This window comes from Bemisia tabaci, chromosome 6 (assembly GCF_918797505.1).
Source record: "Bemisia tabaci chromosome 6, PGI_BMITA_v3".
In the NCBI taxonomy this organism is placed as follows: domain Eukaryota; kingdom Metazoa; phylum Arthropoda; class Insecta; order Hemiptera; family Aleyrodidae; genus Bemisia; species Bemisia tabaci.
In genome coordinates, this window is record NC_092798.1 from 28,002,567 (window position 1) to 28,021,550 (window position 18,984).

Below are 18,984 nucleotides of genomic sequence, written 5' to 3' on the forward strand. Positions count from 1 at the left end.
TGGCTGTTGCTTTTTCGCCATCGATTATAAAAGGCTATCAGAAATTGTGTAGAAATTAGTGTGCTTTGGAAATCATTTAGTCTGATACGGAACCACCTTAATATTTACAAAACACACATTATATTTTCCTTTAATTCATATTTTTTTTTCATCAATTAAAATGAGAATAATCCATACAGGATGTGCAAACATGTCAAAATCATGAGTTGAATAACGCTGACTCCGCCAGATTAAATATTAGAGCCTAACACAAAGCGGAGCGGCGACGCACTGGCGCCTACAAACCCAAAAGGGATACTTCACGCATTGCGCAACGCGTTTGTAGGTTTGTAGGCGCCAATGCGTGTTTCGCGCTGGCTGCCCGTCTGCTACGGCGCTTGAAGCAACTATTTTACACCAGAGGTATTGCACAGTATCATACAAAATTGAAGGCGCTCTAATATATTAGTAATGGCAGGCATCCATCAAAAGTACGGAGCTTTCCTCGCAAAATAAATCAAGATACTACGGCCCAAAAAAAGAGCAGTATTCCAAAAACTCACTAACTCAGTCAGCATCCGAAATTAGTAACGTCTAGCATACACTTTATCGCCTGGCTGTTGCTTAATCGCCATCGGCTATAAAAGGCTATAAGAAATTGTGTAGCCGCTATGGAAGCTATTGGAAATCTTAAGCCGGCTGTAAGTCTATGGTATTTTGGAACACAGATTCTACTGCCAATTTTTACCAGGGTTTTTGACAGAGAACTTCTTGGTTGAATCTTTTTGAACATTTCACTGAGTTTTATCGGCAGCGCAAAGAAAATTCAGTGAAATTTTAGGACAGCCTCGTTGAAAAATTTCTCTATGAAAAAATAAAATGGCGGCGGAAATTTTGAAACGTCGCATGGTGCTTGTGATACTATCGCAGGAAGGTGACGATGTGTTACTGGTTTTTTTTTGGGGGGGGGGTGTCTTTAACCCCCACGAGTGTATCAAAATGAGCTCGCTCATATTGTATCGCTTCTGATTTTGAATCCCGATCCCCCGACAAATGTAATTAAGTAACTAATTAATGAAAAATAATAAATAATAAGTTGATGTGTTACTGGTGCCGATGTCTTGCAAGGGGGAGGGTGTCAGAAAATTCAATTTTCAGTGTTAAAATTTTATGAATGCCTCTTAGCTGCGTAGATATATCGCCGTTTGAGAGGAAAGGCAAAAAATGGTACATTATACTTCTTACTCGATGTAATATTTTACTGACAATGTAAAAATAACATTAAACTGACAGGCACCCTAAGCCAAAGTAAATTACTAACATTGGAATGGAACCTTCAAACATTCCGGAAAGGAAAAAAATTACAACACTGCGCAATACAAAACGGTATTGTCATTTTATGAAAATCCTCAAGCAAAAATATTCGCCATCAACCCCACAAATAAAACGCTAAGAGACCTCCAGCGCGTCTTTTGCGGCAAAATAGTGGTGCCGGCACCGCTGATACCTACTTACATAAAAGTACTTCAAGTGCAACGCTCTTCTGGATGGATGGTTCGTAATGATATTCTCCAAGTTCCACTTCTGAAAAGCTGCACGAAAGCTATGTAGTCAAGGGAACTCGTTTTGCCTACTTAGTCGGATGAAGGCGTATTCGTAAATCCACGCGCGCATACATACGTATACTGCCATGCTGAGGAAGAACGCCGTATGAACATTCGAGAGTTGCCAAATTTCCGCGGATAAGACAGGTATTTTGGAGGAAAGTTATGATTTTTATCCTTGAAATTTCCAGATATTGTAGATGTAATGTGGACAACATTGTCTGAAAAATTAGAAGAAAAATATTAAAACTTTCCCGGTAAATTCGTATTTAATCGAAGCAAACTTGGCAACGTCTGAAGGTTCATACGGCGTTGTTCCTTAGTACGGCAGTATAACATCATCGTTGGCCTCGTCTTGAATGATGCTCTCTCTCAGACTGGCGCGTTTTCTTGTAAGAGAGAAGAAAATAATGTCGCACAGAAACGTCTCTTTTCCCCTATATCTGGAGCTAAGAAAAAGGAATTTATCTATCTGCTGCAAGTAGGGGTATGCAATACTGATTCTATATAATAGTCTGACGGTCTCTGTTGGCGATTTTGTTGTAGGTACGATAATTTCGGTCAGAATCATGTAAAATTATATTCAAATTTGTATATGGTATGCTCTTGCCTTGTTTGAAGGTTAGTGCGACTTTGAGTTCCAGCGCATTTTTTATCGTTTACCTAGAAACGGTCTCAGTGACGTAGTTGCTGCTTTTACGGTGTTTATCACTAAACCTTTCGTTTTATTTTACGTCCCAAAAGGAGATGAAAGGAGGGAGCAAGAGAATATGAGGGCGAGGAGAAACGAATAAAGAGAAACGAGATAGAAATAGAGAAAAAAGAAAGCAGACGATGAGGAGGGACTCAGAACTCGTCAAAAATTGCTTTTCGCCACACGGAAAAGATTTCATGGACGGCTTGTGAATTCGCCTTCAATTTTAGCGTAGGCAACACGAGCTCCCTCGTAGTCGAATAGTGGTATATCGTGAAATGGCACATATTCTCTCGCACGAATCAATCAAAGGAGAGTTATCTTTTACCAGGCGGGAAGAGGTTACTGTAACTCCAAAACAACGTATCTCGATTTGCTATGTTGCAGACCGCCTGTCATACTTTATTAATAAATTCTTTAAAATTTTCGTGATTTTTCTCTGTGTGAAAAAACTTTGTTGAAACTTCAAGAAATTATGTTTATTTGCCCTACTTCAAAAAAATAAAACGAAAGGGGAGATTTTAAATAGTTTGGTGAAACTCATAACGATGAGTAAATTTCTGAAATACTGAACTCAATTATAGCGTTTCAAAATCTCTGTTCATATGCAATTCATTTTTGTATTTTATTTTTTAATTTTTTTTTTTAAAGAGGAACGAATGGAAATTCAGTGCGGCTTAAAATTTTTACAGAATATGTATAACAGGATCAATCAAAATTGAAGTAAATTCCTAGATATAATGATGAGTAATGTTTATCTTGAAAATTAAAATGGACACGAGAAGAAATTCGCGATGACACCGCCTTTTGAGGTGTGGTGGATTCGAGTTTAGCCATTGATACAGTACTGTTACAATTTTTTCCCCAAAGACCACAATAGTGTTCATAAAAATTGCAGAGACTAATTTTCATCCAGGTCATTTAACTAAATGAGGGGGAGAGGAAAAGTTTTTCTGAGGAGGCAAAGTTTTCGCGGAGAAGGGGGGGGGGGCATAGTTAAAACTCTGACAGTGTCCCAAAATTGATCGAAATTGTTTAAAATCGCTCCCAAAACGGGTTCTTTAAATTGCAAGGGAGGGAGGGGAAGGAATAATTTCCCCTTTAGATCCTCCCAAATGATCCTTGTCAATATATAAAGTAGGAACGATTTCCTGAGGTCTGCACGGGCAGGGCGAGGGGATAGGGAGCTTCCCTCCTCCCCCCCATGCAGAAATCTACTCGGCCCCTTCCCAAGATATGTGAGGGTATTTGTTAAGTAAGCTCGTAAAACATCTTTCATCTTGGAAATTGTAATTAGATCAATTTCATTTTTCGGCGAGAAAAGCTCAAAATTGCTCCTCGGACGAGGTCGACTCAATTTTTCAAAATTTTTCGAGAAGGTCCTCCGGATCCCCTGGAACCAGGCATTTTCCCCAAACTCTCCAAGGATTACCAAAGATTCCCCTGGCTCTCAAAATAATGAAGGTCTGGAAGTATTTTATCCCTGGAGAGGCAACAAAGTAATCACCGTCAGTTTTCAATTGCAACCGCTCACCCTTCTATGTCCTCCTTCACTGAGGAGAAGAGGGGGCTGTTCATCATATTTGCGTGGTACCGGCACACTGTGCATTGGGTGTGACACACGGCGGACCGCGAATCGTTGAATACACTATGTTGTAAAAAAAAAAAAAAAAAAAAAAAAAACGTGAAATAAATGTAAACAAAAATTTAACAAAAAATTAAAATAATAAATAAAAAAAGTAAAAAATAAACAAAATGTAAAAAATAACAAAATGTAAAAAATAACAAAATGTAAAAAATAACAAAATGTAAAAAATGACAAAATGTAAAAAATAACAATATGTAAAAAATAAAAAAATAAAAAATGTAAAAAATAAAGAATAAAAGAAATGTAAAAAAATGAAAAAATGTTAAGAATTTATACCAGGATAGAGGGGGAGGAGAAGAGATAGGGAGAGAAAGAAATGCAACATTTCATAAGTTAAATAAGGTCAGTAATTTGCTTGAATAGGACAAGACACTTCCGCGAGGTTTTCTTTGTTCGACATGCAAGATGTTAAAAATCCTGCGGGTTAGTGACTATCGGTTCAACTTTTTTGACGAGAGCCCTATTCACCTTTGTACTCTCTCTTTACCATATCTTCACATGAAAAAAGTATCAATCGTGCATGTGTGAAAACGTGATTATACCAAATATATTGCCTTTAATAGTCGTGCAAAAGACATCGTTTGCAAAGTTTGCGAAGTACAAACTCTCACGACACATCCGTGCCCACCGTGCCAAGGGGCGGTATAGACTACCAGTTGATGAGACTTGCTTTGTGTGTTGCTGCACATATCCTTGCAGGGTAAAGTTGGATTGCTCCCACCAATCAAACCTACTCCAATGAAATGAGTGTAATGGCGTCATGGTTAGGTGAAGTGTACGGTGTCAGTTGATAATAAAATTCCAAGTCTGCATTCATTTCGAAACGTACCCCGCAATTTTTATCACTTTATTTTCTACTGTTTTTATATTTTTGTACCGAAATCGTAATCGAACGAAATGAGTGTGCGAATCAGGTCGCGTTTACGTGTTTTTAATGCTTGATTTGCTGTGTTTGCGTACGGGTCTGTCCGGACTCAGCCAGATAAAATAAGTTGAGCCCGTATTTTGTGTTTTGTCATAGCTCAATCTCTCATTCCATCCGTTTTTGCGATTCCTAAAGTGCTAATTTCTCGTCAATCATCCATCCAGACGGGAGGAGAACTTCTTTCCTTCACCGTCGCGAGTTCACTTTCAGCCAGACAGTTTCTCCCTTACATGCTAATTTACAAGCATGTTCTCTACATCAATCATTCTTGATGAAGAATGTAAGTAGATCTCGTGTTTTTATCATTATCTTTCAAGATTGCAATGTACCTTGCATTTCCTCTTAAATTTTCTTTTAAAAACCTGCTCCGATACCATCTCAGCATCTGCACTTAGATAACCCCAATCTTGTGCAATTGAGCGATGTCCTCCCAATACTTTTCTCTTGACTCAGCAACTGAGTTTTTGTTCTAAGCATCCCTGAGCATGCTCTTAAACAGTTTCTAAGATCTTTGTGGCTAAATGAATGGTCTCCTTTGAGAACGTGAAGGGCTGAACCTTTGTACTTAGATCAAGGAGGACAATGTACTTCTCAACCCTTACCTGCAGCGTCGAACTGTTTCTTTGTTTTTGAGACGAACACATTAGAGCCGTTCTGGCTACTATTAATTGCTCCAAAATTTTTTGGTAGAGTGGTTATTCTCACCTCCCTCTTAGACGTTAGAGAACAAAGGAAGGCGTATGCCGTAAAGGGGATAATTTGTCGTAACAATTAGTTCCGCACATAACCTAACCTTACTCAGGGAATGGTTCATATTCCAAACTGCACTAATAGCTAAACAATGGTCTGTGAATTCTAAGTTTTTAAACGGCTCGTATTATGGAAAGTAGGCAGGGAGCTTCTGCTTTGTTGACGCAAGAACATATTTAAATTACTTTTTGTGTAATCTACACTAGAATCAGAACTGAATGGGGACTACAGTGAACGCGGCAGAGTGCAAAACTTGAGTCAATGCTCATTAGGCCACTCAATTTTGTGTAGGGCTTTCTTTTTTCGAATCATTGATTGTTTTCTTGGTATTGTAACCTTTTTTTTAACTATCATCACCGAGCATTTCAAGGTTACTTACTTAGAAATTCCGTTTATATTGTTATTAGCCTACCTCATCGCCAGAAGTTAAAGTAGAAATTTTCGATTGTGTCGTTAAAGTATATAGGACAGAATTGCTGGAAGCCAAACAGCATTGTCTGACTTAGTTTAATTCGCTTGCCGAATTGTGTGCCTAGGTACCTCAGCCCTAAAATTTTATCCAAATTCTTATGATCCCTAAAGGTGGCTTGAACTGTTGTGTTGCACTGTATTGAGGTATCTGAATGACATGAGGAAAGTTTCTTTATCAACATGTCTCAAAATTTCTAATTCTTCAGATGTATGTTCAAGGGTTAATTATTCAGGAACTATCCAGCTTGGTAGGTAATACCAACCTTAAAAGTAGTGTACTTGGAAACAAACTTGGCCATTTCTAACACCTTTGTCGCTTTAAAACGTGTTGAATCTGCAAGCAGATCAATGAATATTTCAATCTCATTTCTCAGGTGCAGCTGTTTTTCCAATTTTGTTTTGCTGGAGAAGAGAGAATAATTTTTCCTAGTAAATCTTCATTCATCCAAAAATGCAATTCTATGTGAGTAATTGGCTCTTTTGCAGAGATAGAAAATCCGTCTGGTGGGCCACTTTGATCAATTGTGTTTAAGAATTCACTGCAGTTAAGCGTAATGTCTAAAAGAGAGATTATGGACTGATCTCAATCCAAGTCACTGGAAAGTATTCTTTGTGCAACGAGGACTAATTTATTCCGTTGATGACATCTAAAGAAGTTACTGTTAGGAACCCTTTATTGGACAAAATTTATTTCTGTTTAACAAAAAATCCCCACTGAAATGTTCTATCTAAGTTAATCAGTCAATTCACATACTCCGTTCAATTTAAAGACTCCCTCTAACAAAAATAAGAATCCGCAGCTCTTGAGGGATCTCAATTTATGTTCAGTGTTTTGATTTTTTATCCAGTTTTTGTAAACCACTGCTTATTATTATTATCGTTACAGGTAATGCACAAGACGCATGATCTCTTGATCTCAAAATGAATGCGTCAATATTGGCCAAGCATTTTAGTAACCGATTCAACCACCATATTCGTGACAAGAAAGGAAGGTAAATAGTTTCTTGGCATCATGGCCAGGAAAAACGATGCTTCCAAATGGTTCAACGTCGCTGTTGTTGGTCTGTCTGGGACTGAAAAGGACAAGGGAGCTGTCGGAATCGGAAAATCATGTCTCTGTAATAGATTCATTCGATCATTGGCCGATGACTACAGTGTCGATCACATCTCAGTCCTCAGTCAGGTTAGTCTCAAAACATGTTGTTCCCTGTCTCTCTGCCACTGTGTCCTCATGAAAATAAAACCTGTTGATTTGGGCATGGATGTGAGACTGATATGAATTTACAGGACAGATAGTCTCATTGCCAGTGTTATCTTCTTTGGCCTTTATTTCTGCACATCCATTGTCACTCTTTGTGTTGATAATCATAAGCCAAGCTTCCATACTTAATTTTCATTTCTGACTAAGTATCAAGGATTATCTAAGTCAAAAGTTTTCTTCCTATTGGCTAAAAGCTGAAGATGGAAACCAAATAATAGTCTTATTGTTTTAATTAAAGTTTTTCCCACTGTCCTCTTTTATCATTTTTTAATTCATAAGTACGTCCAATTATGAATGCCTAGGCTTCAAATCATAGCCATCAAACCTACCTAGCCAGGCTACGATTGGTATCCAGCATTTGAGAGTGTAGCTGGTAACCCCCCCCCCCCCCCCTCTGGAGCTTGTCTAATTTTTGAACCCTTTATTTTCCCCTGTGTAAATTAGACCTGTGAAATTAAATGTAACCTCCATTCAGATGAATAATATAGATGTATTTTTCTACGTGCAATTTTTTAAATTTCTCTCCTTGCTTTTTCAGTCTGACTTCAGCGGAAGAGTCGTTAATAACGACCATTTCCTGTATTGGGGTGAAGTATCCAAAGCAACAGAGGAAGGAGCAGAAATTCAGTTTCAAGTCATCGAGCAAACTGAATTCATCGATGACGCATCCTTTCAGCCATTTAAAGGTATATTTAAATCATATTTACAAAATTTCCACTAGAAATCCTACCAAATTAGCCGCCTAACTTTATGAGCAAGACAAAAAAATTAGCATTTTCATTTTACATTGAAACAATGCAAGATTCATGGCGGTGGTTTCTCTATCTATCACTGAAAATCGGACAACTTTTTGTGGGAGCTGAAGAAAGGAATTATTAATATAATACTTCTTACTATTATTAAACTATACCTATTAAAACTACACCAATGGGCCAGTTACACCAGTCTCAGAACTGTATTTCAATAGTTTACGCCCTTAGGTGAGCAAAAAATAATAAGATTTGTTGAAATGTTAAGTTTCTATGTCCAATACTAGTGGAAATATTGCTCATTGAAAAACAACGTATGACTTCATCCTCCGCCAATAGAGCAAACCATCAATTTTTCCACTTCAGCTTCATCAATCAGTGATTCATACATTTACTTTGATTGAACTGAAACATGAATGAAACCAACATAGGAGAAGAAATCATAATATGCCCTACTGTGGTGGATGATGTCATAGGTATATTTTGATTTTTACTGGACAGTATCTTTTAATTTTGGATGTAGAAACTTGGCACCAGGATGGATCTTATCAATTTTTTGCGAATTCATAAGCTAAATCATCATACAAGTGTTGATGCTTGTGCAATACTGACACTTCACAAGCATTCTTTGTAGGAATTTTGGTGCCCCATTGAAATTTCCTTTCTTTTAATAACATATTAGAAAGATATTTTTTTTTCTTTATTTAAACACTGAACATTTATTTTCGTCATTTGTATGTATTGAACTTTCATATTCTAATGTTTTCCCTAATTTTAGGTGGCAAAATGGAGCCTTATATTAAACGATGTGCGGCAGTCAAGTTGACATCAGCAGAGAAACTCATGTACATTTGTAAAAATCAATTAGGTAAGTTCAGATTGTTGTAAGATCGAGGATTTTAGTCATATTTTTGCTTTGATTACCATTGGAAAATAATCATTTGTATTGGTGAAAAATACTATCAGCAATCCAAATACTTCATTCACTTCATTGTGTATTTTTAACTCTTTAGGTTTATATTTTAATATTCTCAGTAAGATCCTCTACTCTGTCACTTTTTTGCAAAATCTAAATATGTTGCTAAGTTACCTGAGAGTATTTTCATACTGTTCTCCATTTAATACTACTATTACTTATTTCTGCAGTAGTTAAAAATTATAAGTTTTCTATCAATCAATTTTAAAATTTTATTTTTATCATCTCTTCTTTTCTCTGCTTGCAGGTATTGAAAAAGAATATGAACAGAAAGTTCTACCAGACGGTAGAATAAGTATAGATGGATTTCTTTGTTTATTTGATGTTAGTGAAGTACCCAGCCGGAGTATCGAAAAGCAAGTAGAATTCAGTGCTGGAATATTGAATAATCTAATAAAAACAAAAAAACCAATTGTTTTAGTTACAACTAAGAATGATGATGCCAATGAACTATTTGTCAAAGAAGCAGAGAGGTTAGTCAATAGAAAAGAGTACAAAGGAGCCATACCAATGGTCGAAACATCTGCCCATGAAAATATCAATGTAGACATGGCGTTCATAGCTCTAGCACAACTTGTGGATCGTATCAAAGGTCGCAGCAAAATTTTGCCGTATCATGAAGCAGCAAGATCACGGAAAGAGCAATTGGATTTGACGGCGGATGCATTTGCAGCTTTAATTCGTTCGCAGGTACCCTTGTGTTTTTAATTATTGTATTTTATTTTTATTGTGTCCATTTGTGTACCATGTTCTTGCAAAGAGAAGAGCGTTTACATGCTCTTTCTTAGAAAGAATGAATTACGTGAATTATGTTATGAAAAAAGTAAAAAAGTGTATTTTGGTTTGTTTTATCCTTATTTTAATTCTTTCTTAGAGGTCAAAAAACATAGCTCATATTTTTGGAAATATTAAGTTATTTGAATTTTTGACATACCTAGAGAGGGATCCATGTGTGTGAAAAAATTGGTCATGATATCTAACACTAGGTCCATGATGAAGAGTTTTTAATTTTGCAAAATGTGCCGTAGGAACTCTGATCTCTCGAATCTATAAAAATTTAGTCACAGTTCTCTGGTTTTTAGTTATAGATGTATTTTTACTCTGGCAACAGATTATGTTTGATTCATATTTACAATATAATTTTGCTAATTGGGCTGAAAGGATATTAATTTCCCTACTCTTTTGATTCTAGATCACTGATTATCGATCTCTTTGGAGTACAACGGCAAAGAAACTTGCCAAGCATGAGATCTACATCAGGTACCTTGATTTGTTTGGTGTTGGTAGTGCTCAAAGCGTGTTCAGGCGACATCTAAAGAAGCTGAAAGATGAATATCTAGCAAAGCGAGTTCAAGGTTACTTGGAAATGCTCCCAGATATTTTGCAAGAACTTGTACCTGAAATTTCCTCTTTTAGAGATGTGTAAGTATCAGGCTCATAAATTTGTCCTTAGTAGGTCCAATATTTTCTAAAAGTGTTCATTAGAATTCAAAATTGCCCCTAGTCTTACTTTGATGAAACGTTAGTGTACCTTTTTCTCCAGTATATTTAAACTGAGTGGAAGGCGACGGCGTGGACGTCCTGTGAAAGGTTGGCGACAAGGGGTGGAGGAGATCAGCAGGTGCCAATTGCCTGATGATCTCTGGGAGGATAGGGGGCAATGGCGATTGGGCGTTGCAGAGCGCGAGGCAGCGCTATAAAAGCGACTTTATGTACGTATTTAAACTGAGTGCTGATAACAATATTTGGTCTTGCACGTTCAGTAGATTTTCCTCTTAAAAGTTGATCAACAAATATGAAGGATTGAAAATTATCCAGAGTTATTTATCAGATTTGTACTGTTGCCATATTTTTTGACAAATGAAGGTAGACAGTGAGCATGTATTCAGTTGATTTACTATCTGTCAGTTGACCATGGCTGTCAACTCAACGTCCAGATAGGATAAGAATTGAATCCCCTCTTTTCATTTTTTTCTTCTTTGGATTAAAATTTTATTTGTTAAACATATTGAAAGTATCTTAATCAACTGATAAGCACAAGAAAATGGCTTGCATGGTTTATATATAAATAAGACAGTTCAAACTTCCAGCTCGCAAAAGAAAACCCAAAATCATTGTAGAAAAAATTGACTATTAATAATACTTCATACATTCGACAAATTAGTGTTAAATTGAACAAAAAATTAGAACCTTTCAACTTTTTAAGAAAAATTATGCACACAGGATTTAAAATTCTTCACTTAAAAAACGCATCGAAACTGGTTTGGTGCTCAGTTACTCTTGAGTAGACTTTGATTTGTTGTCGGTTAGGAGGCTTGAATTAACAGTGGAAGAAAAGTTATAGTTTTAATGCTCTCTTGTGAGATGAATTGAAAATATTTAAACTCCTGCAATTATGAATTGAATCATAGCAAAAGGTATGCCCCTCGGTGCTTTTGCTTTGAAACTTCTTGTTTAACATCCCAAATAATTCCCCCTAAGTTCTCTTATATTTACCATCAATGGAAAACACTTAGATTGTTTCGCAACAACAGAAGCGTCTCAAAACTCAAAGCTGCTAAAGTATTTTTGTATTTTCTGAGTGCTCCTAACTCAAGTTTGGTTTTATTCTTCCAGGGATTGGCCGTCCGTGCAGCAGCATATCAAGGAACATCCTGACTTTGGTCATTATTTTTACAACCCCCCTGATGATATGCCCTGGACAGAGTGTGATCTAGAAGATGATGAGGGTCAGGAAGAGCGAAGGATACCCTATGATGTCCTTGAAACTGGTGAAGCAGAAACCGTCTTCAAAAACCATGCTAGTGCACTTCAACAAGAGCAGAAACGATTAGAGTAAGTGATAATTCGTACAATATTTGTTGTCGATCTCGATCATTCTCATTTCAATGGAATGTGAAATTTTTCACTTTAAGAACCCACCTGTTGGTCTTTAAACTCAGGTATTACTATTAACATTTTTCGTCACATGCCAGTGAATGGTGCTGAGGACGCTGTGGTGGGCTTATGGGCCCAGCAGCCAATAGCTCAAAAAAATTGTCTTTAAAGCGCTCTTCAGTCCCCAATCAACGCTTATCAGTGCAAATCCAGGAGACCGAATGAGGCATCTTTAAAAGAGTGCACCATAAACTTCTTGAAAGGGAAGGTTTTTTTTTAGTTCTAGGGGGTCCAAATTTTCCAAAATTTTTCTCTACATGTCAACTGGCTTGCATTCAAAGCAACCCACCAAAAAAAAAACAGGGACATAAAAGACAATGTCCTGACTATAAGGAACAGTGACTCACATATTCAGAGAGAGAGAGAGAGAGAGAGAGAGAGTAACTCAAGAGGCTAGCCTGTAGATGGTGCATTGTAGAAATCAAGTGCTTTAGAACAAACCGATTGTAAGTGCCAAACCTACCCACCTTTTAGTGAGGCTGACTTGGCAATGAACTTGTGTCAAAGCGCAGTGTATCAAAGCCTATGTGCCCACATGTTTCTGTTAGATTCTTTATTTCGAGATTTTAAGAATGAAAGTAAGTGTGACAAATCTACACTTTTCCATCTATCTCGAATATGTCTGAAAAAGTTATCCTTCAAACATATAAGTTAAAAAAATAAAGTTTTCACAAATCTTGTTCTTTAAAATGTAGGTAGCAACATTTTTTGTTGTTTTATCATGCTTTGTGTTGCTATCAATTTAAATAGGTATCGTTTAAAGAACCACATTTTCCTCGTAACTGAAAAATAGTTTTTTTTTTTCTCAAAAAATTGTATAATGCTGCTTTCTTGTACATTGCTCAGAAAACTATTTTTTTATTCGAATTTTTCAATGCATTTATTCATTTATTTCTTTATTTTTTTTAATGCTGCAGACTTCCAAAAAGGTAATTTGTAATTTTTAAGATTTTAGCTTGCTTGATATTTTTTTAAATATTTTTCAAGTATATAATTCTTTACAAGTCATGGTCACTTCGGTAATTATCTTGGTAACTTCTCTGTAAAATTTGATTGATTTGCAAAATCACACTATTCATACAAAATAAGTCTATCTGTAATGGGTTCTTCTTTCACATGAATGCGCCCAGTTGTGAAAATTTCACAATTTTTTCAGCAATTTTTAAATTTGTATTCAACATGGTTTGCATTGTTGGAAGTAGGAATTAGCTTAGTCGCATGCAATTACAGTAATCTGTAAATCACTCTTGAGCTCTAGCTCATCACAACTCTTCAAAAGAAACTGCATGACACTGACCCAGAAAGAATTGCTCACAGAGTCTTTGAACATTTTATTTTGTGTGCTCTTGAGAAAGCAGTGAAATCATAGGGTCACAGTTTTTTTCTGTAGATTTTTTTTGTTTTTTGTTTTTTTTGTAGCAAGTTTATTTTGTACCCTAAAATTTGGAATGGGGAAGATTGCAGTTCCACCTGTAAGAAGATGAGAAGAATCTATTCACATTGAAACTATTTGTTGAAGCCACATCCAAGCAGATGTGACTCCATCTTATACCAAACAATTCAAATATTTTAATTACTTTAATTTTTACTTTCACTTGAAAATTATTCATAGGCCATTTACAAATCTTATGATTAGTTTAACTCAATTTTAGATCTAATATTATTGCTACCCCTGGCACTGTCTATTGGGACATTACATCGGGGTTATAGAAGTATCTTCTTTGACTTTCTGTCCCAAAACAAGTTACCAAATAAATTGTTCTCTGGTTATTGCATCTGGTATCTTTTTAGGCCACTACCATCAGTATACGACTTCGTGTATCAGACATCGGCCATCGTGTATCAGACGTGTGGATCTTTTAGAATTATGGAGACTTGCTTTGTAAATTAGAGGAGGAGTTCAATTGTCGAGTACTTGATAGCAGTAGTCAGTTCCCCAGGACCATCGTGGCCAATTCTTCAGTTTAAATAAAACCAGACTCTTTCTCTCATCCTTGCACCTATCTATATTTAATTTGGAAGTACTACTTCTCTCTTCCCTACCGTGCTATTTTTATTTTATTTTCCATCCATCCTTGTTTTATAATTCTGTATTGTTTCTAATTTATTTATTGTATTGGTCTCTCTCTAGATGGAAAAAACAATTCAAAGAGTTGTTAGAAGATACTGGTTATGTTACGCCGGGGAAACCAATATCAGATGTACGGGTGTTGTTAATGGGTCAAGAGTGTTACCATGCTTTGACGGAAGAAGAAATTCAGTACATTTATGATAAACATCAAAAAGAAATAATAGAGAAAGCCAAACATAATTTCCAGGTTAGTTGAAAATTCTCCCAATTGATAGAATTTTTCTTTTCTTGAACCTCAGTTATAATCATCTCCAGTAGAACTATGAAAATAACAAGCCATTGAAATGGTTAAGAATTTCATATTCCTCTTTACCCAGGTACATGTCTCTTCTTTCATTGCACCAAATAGTTAAAAATTGTATCACAGATGAAGAAGAATCATTAAAATGGATCTCTGTGTGATAGGCAAAGAAGTCTGTGTACATCTAACTCTATTGTAATTGAACTGAATCTACAAAAATTTACTCTCATAATTAGTCTATGTAACTGATTTCCCTTTCCAAATCAGCAGACCAGAAATCTCCAGTACAAGAAGAAAGGAAAAAACAAAAAGAAAAGTAGGTTGCAAATGAAAATCATTCAAAAGCAATTGAAGAGCAAAATATTAACACACTTGTGGTGTATTTTTGTTCTTTTTCTTCAACTTCTGTCGCTTATAATTTTAAATTTACTTATCCATCTGGAATGACATCAAGTATACTTTAAAAAGAAAGAAAGAAAGAAAAAAATCATGAACATCTCTCTGTCAAAAAATAGACGATCGGAACTCATTTTCTAATCTCTTGTTTCAGGAATTACTACTAGAGCACGCTGATTTATTTCATCATGTTAAAAGTATAGCTCCATCAGGTGCCAGGATGCAAGAATATGTCAAGGAGTTGACAGATTCCCTAAAAGAAGACTCGAGGTAAACTAATTTTGTCCAGTTTTTTAATGCTTCCAATTCTTTAATACCGATAGTATTTTAAATTACATGGTCAGCCATTTTTCAAAATTCAATCCGTGTTTCCAAAAAAAAAATCTTTCGATCCTTTATGTATATTTCCAGCATGTTTCGAACTAATTGTAAGCCCAAACATGCAAGTTGTTAAGTTCTATGAAAACTAAGCCCTAGTCATCGGCAATAAAATTTTTGAAGCTATACATAGATTCATTAATGTCAGACTCAATTTTGTCCGCCTGAATTTCATCAGACTTACAACTGTTTTGATAGAGTTAAGCAATATAGTCACATCTATATTGTAGTGTTTACTTATCTCATCACTTATTTTAATTTTTTAGAAGAAAACCCACCATTATTTTTGCTTAAAATTTCGTAAAAATAACTTCCCAATGGACAAAATAAATCACAATAATTTTCGAGTAGGAACATCTATTTGTTTCGTTCTAGAAATGTAAAATGGGAGATGTGAGTTTGAAAGACAATGTAGATGTGACTCTTTAGCTTAACTCTGTCGGTTTTTCAACTGCTCTTTCATCCTGCTATCATGAAGTATGAATTATATTTACTCAATATTCAGAAAGCATTGTACATAATAGACTTGCAAGTTGTTGTTTAAGAACCATTTGACATCATATTTGAATACACTCAGTCCAATCTGCAAAATATCTTTGAATTATGCAAGATCATGATTTTTCTGCTCTGTTTTGTTTCCTCTTATTTTAATTTAATTGTATGATATGTATATTTGTGGTTTCTGTTTGAATTTTAATAGGTATAAAGCATTAGATAGACTAGATCAGGACAGGACTTTAATGTTGTATCAGCATCTTGGATTTGTTCATTGCCCCATCAAAGAACATTGTCCAGCATTCCCCAATTGTATGGACGCTCTCATCGAACGAATTTTAGGCAATAAAGCGCACAGGTAAGTCTGCTATGACTTTGGAGTTTGTTTTTTATTTCTTTTACTCAATGAATTTTAGGGAGTGCCATCAAAATAGTACTTTTTTGCTTTGGATTAAAATTTGTTGTGAAATTTTTGCGATACAAATTGCCCTTATTTATCTGGGACTCAATGAAGTCACCTGAGAACCAGCAAGCAAGGGGATAGAATGATCACAAAACAAGGCAAGTACAAATTTAAATCATTTGACTATTCATTATTGACTTATTGCCTGGTCAAATGATTTATGTCAGGGAAGTTTTGATTTCTTTTTTCAAATTCTAGTGATTCCTATTTTATTTAAAGAAAGGGATACTTTGTGGATACTGTGTTGATGTTACAATTTATGATTAGGATGCCTAACTTTTTGTAATTAAGAACGAGCAGTAATTCTACTGCTCATTCTTAATTACAAAAAGTTAGGCAAATGTCAAATAAAAACAGCAAGCTTTATTTACAGATTACAATATAAAGATCATAACATGACTTTTATTCCCTGTCTAGTTTTAATATAAATGAAAGCTGAATGTGCACAATCTGTTTGAGTCATTTGTACCTCTGCTAATCTCTCCTTTGTGTTTTTTAAAATTTGTAGACCTTCTTCTTGGAATCACAACACTCAGTGGGTTCTGAATTCAGACAACAACCAAGTGAATCTAGTGATGCTGGGAATCCATGGTTTGGCACACGAGCTCTCTGCAGAAATTCGGAATTTATGCGAAGACGATGAATGTGAAATTGACTGTCAGCTGTACACTCTAGACCATAGAATAATCGACGGAGACGTGAGTCTGCCTGACAACTCATTCCAGTCATCAAATTTCATGCCGCACGGATGTTTCTGCGTCTACTCAGATTCAGAAAGCTTCGAGTACATCAGACGTAGCCTAGAGATAACTCTGCTCTCAAACTTGGAGCAGAATGACCGTCTTCCATTCCAAGGATTACCATTAGTCATATTGTTTGTTGGTACAACAAATCAAGTAGAGGATGCTGAAATTCTTCGACTGAGGGAAGAAGGTCAAAGTCTAGCTGATAGGTAAGGAACTGTCTACAATTGTTTTTTCTCATTTTTTTGTTTGCACGTATTTTTCATGAATCAGGCAGCAAGCATCAACAGCCTGATAGTTGAAACTTTAACTGGCTTTGTTGACAAGGTAAGACAAGACATAGCCCTATCTGCACTCTGTAATATATCGATTTTTGATTCTCATCATGCCAGCATACATTTCTAATATCAGGCTGCTGAGGGTATAAGTTTGTAATTACTTGGAAATGCTGCAAAGAATTCAGGGTTGCCACAGCCAGGGGCAACTGAGAAATGTCAGGGAATGTTAAAAAGTTAGGGACAACCTGTAAATGTCATGGACAAATTTTTCAGTCACTTTTATTCAAGTTCTAGAATGGGTTTGACGTTTTGAACAACACATTTTGCCTGAAAACTATTTCAAATGATGTTTTTATAACCAACTGACACATCTTAAAGTGACAGGGAATTTCATTCTCTACATTTTGCAGCAACCCCAGAAGATGGACTAAGAATTGTCATCGTCCAGAATATTTTATGTTAATATATATCCTTAAGAGAAGCACTTGTGTCATCAATTCCTATCATTATTGTATTTTTTTTTATGTGATCCGTTGACTAATCTCACAGAAGGCCAAACTTTGGGTAAAATATTGAATAGGATTGCCAACTGAGTGACATTAAATCCAATGAATCTTAATTTTTTGCCTTTTTTTACAGTTTGCAATGTCCGTTTATCGATGTATCCTTAGAGGCCATGACAGATAATAGGAGATTAAGTCCTCAACTTGTTGCCAGTGCTCTGCGGCAGTTGATCCAGAGTATTAGGCATCGAGCAGGATTTTTGAACAGTTATCAGCATGCAGTAGTAGAATGTTCCGAGCCAGATATTAGGTGAGTGTTTTTCTCAGTTATTTTTATTTGTTTTCTCAGAAGTGTTTTTCCTCTTACATTACTAAGAAAAATCATACATTCATTTTTTCTGAAGGACCGCTCAAACCTAACCAGAGTGCTAGCATGCCTTAAAAGTCATCTCAGGTAACAGGTGATTAACAGAATCTCTCAACTGGGGGTGGTAGTCAACATTTTAAAGGCTTTTTGCCTAAATCTCAAATCATAATTACAGTTTCAAGTAGATATCAGTTAATTCTCAATCGAGGCCATTGATATTACAGTCTCCATTTTCTTACAAAATATTTCTCAGAACTAAATGAACCTTAGTTCTTCCATACTTTACTCTTTAAATATTTGCAAGGTCTATATGGACCGCGTTAAACAGAACGGAACCAAGCCACATCCGCTATTGCCAAATTTAATTTGGCGCTTCACTTTTTTACATGAAAACGGATGTGCGGATTTTCGTGCAAATTTCAGTGAATTTTCTATTTTATAGGAGGCAAATTGCTTAAAATTTTCAAAGGAATCCGCACAAACGTTCTCTGGTAAAAATATTAAATTGCCCAGTTTTTGGCGACAGCTGATGTGGCTTGGTTCCTTTCTGTTAAACGCGGTCCATATATCCATAAAAGTCACTTTCATAGTGCACTTTGACACCGTGCAACACCCAAACGCCACATGCACCTGTCTTTGGAAAGGTTAATCGGGCAACATAGAGAGAAAAAAAAAACAGGTGTTTGCATTTTGGGCATCTTGGAAGTTTTTTGATGACACAGGTCGGTGTGGCGACTTTTATCATGGATTTTCTTGGAAATTGTGTAGTTTATGGAAAAAATGCATTCTACATAAAGTGTTTGAAATTACATCATGAGTTGATTTAAGCAAAAAAATCGGACGTTATGGTCAGTTTTTCATACTTCGAATTCCGGATTTGGCTGACCAGGTTGTACCGACCTACGTCACAGGGTACACAATCCTCAAGATGCAAGCACTTCCTTTTTTTTTCTCCACGATTGGGCAACTGACGCCACACCTGCAAGGTCTATCAC

The 18,984-nt window shown here is 36.0% G+C and overlaps 1 protein-coding gene across 5 annotated transcripts in view; it reads left to right on the top strand.

Moving 5' to 3' along the window:
* Positions 1–4,649: 4,649 nt before the first annotated feature.
* Positions 4,650–18,984, top strand: part of RhoGAPp190 (Rho GTPase-activating protein 190) — a 33,001-nt gene continuing 18,666 nt past the window's right edge. For 4 of the 5 annotated variants that reach the window (XM_019047596.2, XM_072301752.1, XM_072301753.1 and 1 more), the window contains exons 1-12: positions 4,651–5,130; positions 6,958–7,254; positions 7,871–8,018; positions 8,860–8,949; positions 9,305–9,747; positions 10,250–10,479; positions 11,674–11,892; positions 14,126–14,312; positions 14,917–15,032; positions 15,841–15,993; positions 16,607–17,050; positions 17,759–17,932. In XM_019047596.2, the coding sequence (XP_018903141.2) occupies positions 7,084–7,254; positions 7,871–8,018; positions 8,860–8,949; positions 9,305–9,747; positions 10,250–10,479; positions 11,674–11,892; positions 14,126–14,312; positions 14,917–15,032; positions 15,841–15,993; positions 16,607–17,050; positions 17,759–17,932 (2,375 nt within the window). In that variant the 5' untranslated portion in view covers positions 4,651–5,130; positions 6,958–7,083. Of the gene's footprint in view, positions 5,131–6,957; positions 7,255–7,870; positions 8,019–8,859; positions 8,950–9,304; positions 9,748–10,249; positions 10,480–11,673; positions 11,893–14,125; positions 14,313–14,916; positions 15,033–15,840; positions 15,994–16,606; positions 17,051–17,758; positions 17,933–18,984 lie in introns of all 5 variants that reach the window. The other variant, XM_072301755.1, reaches the window with a different exon arrangement.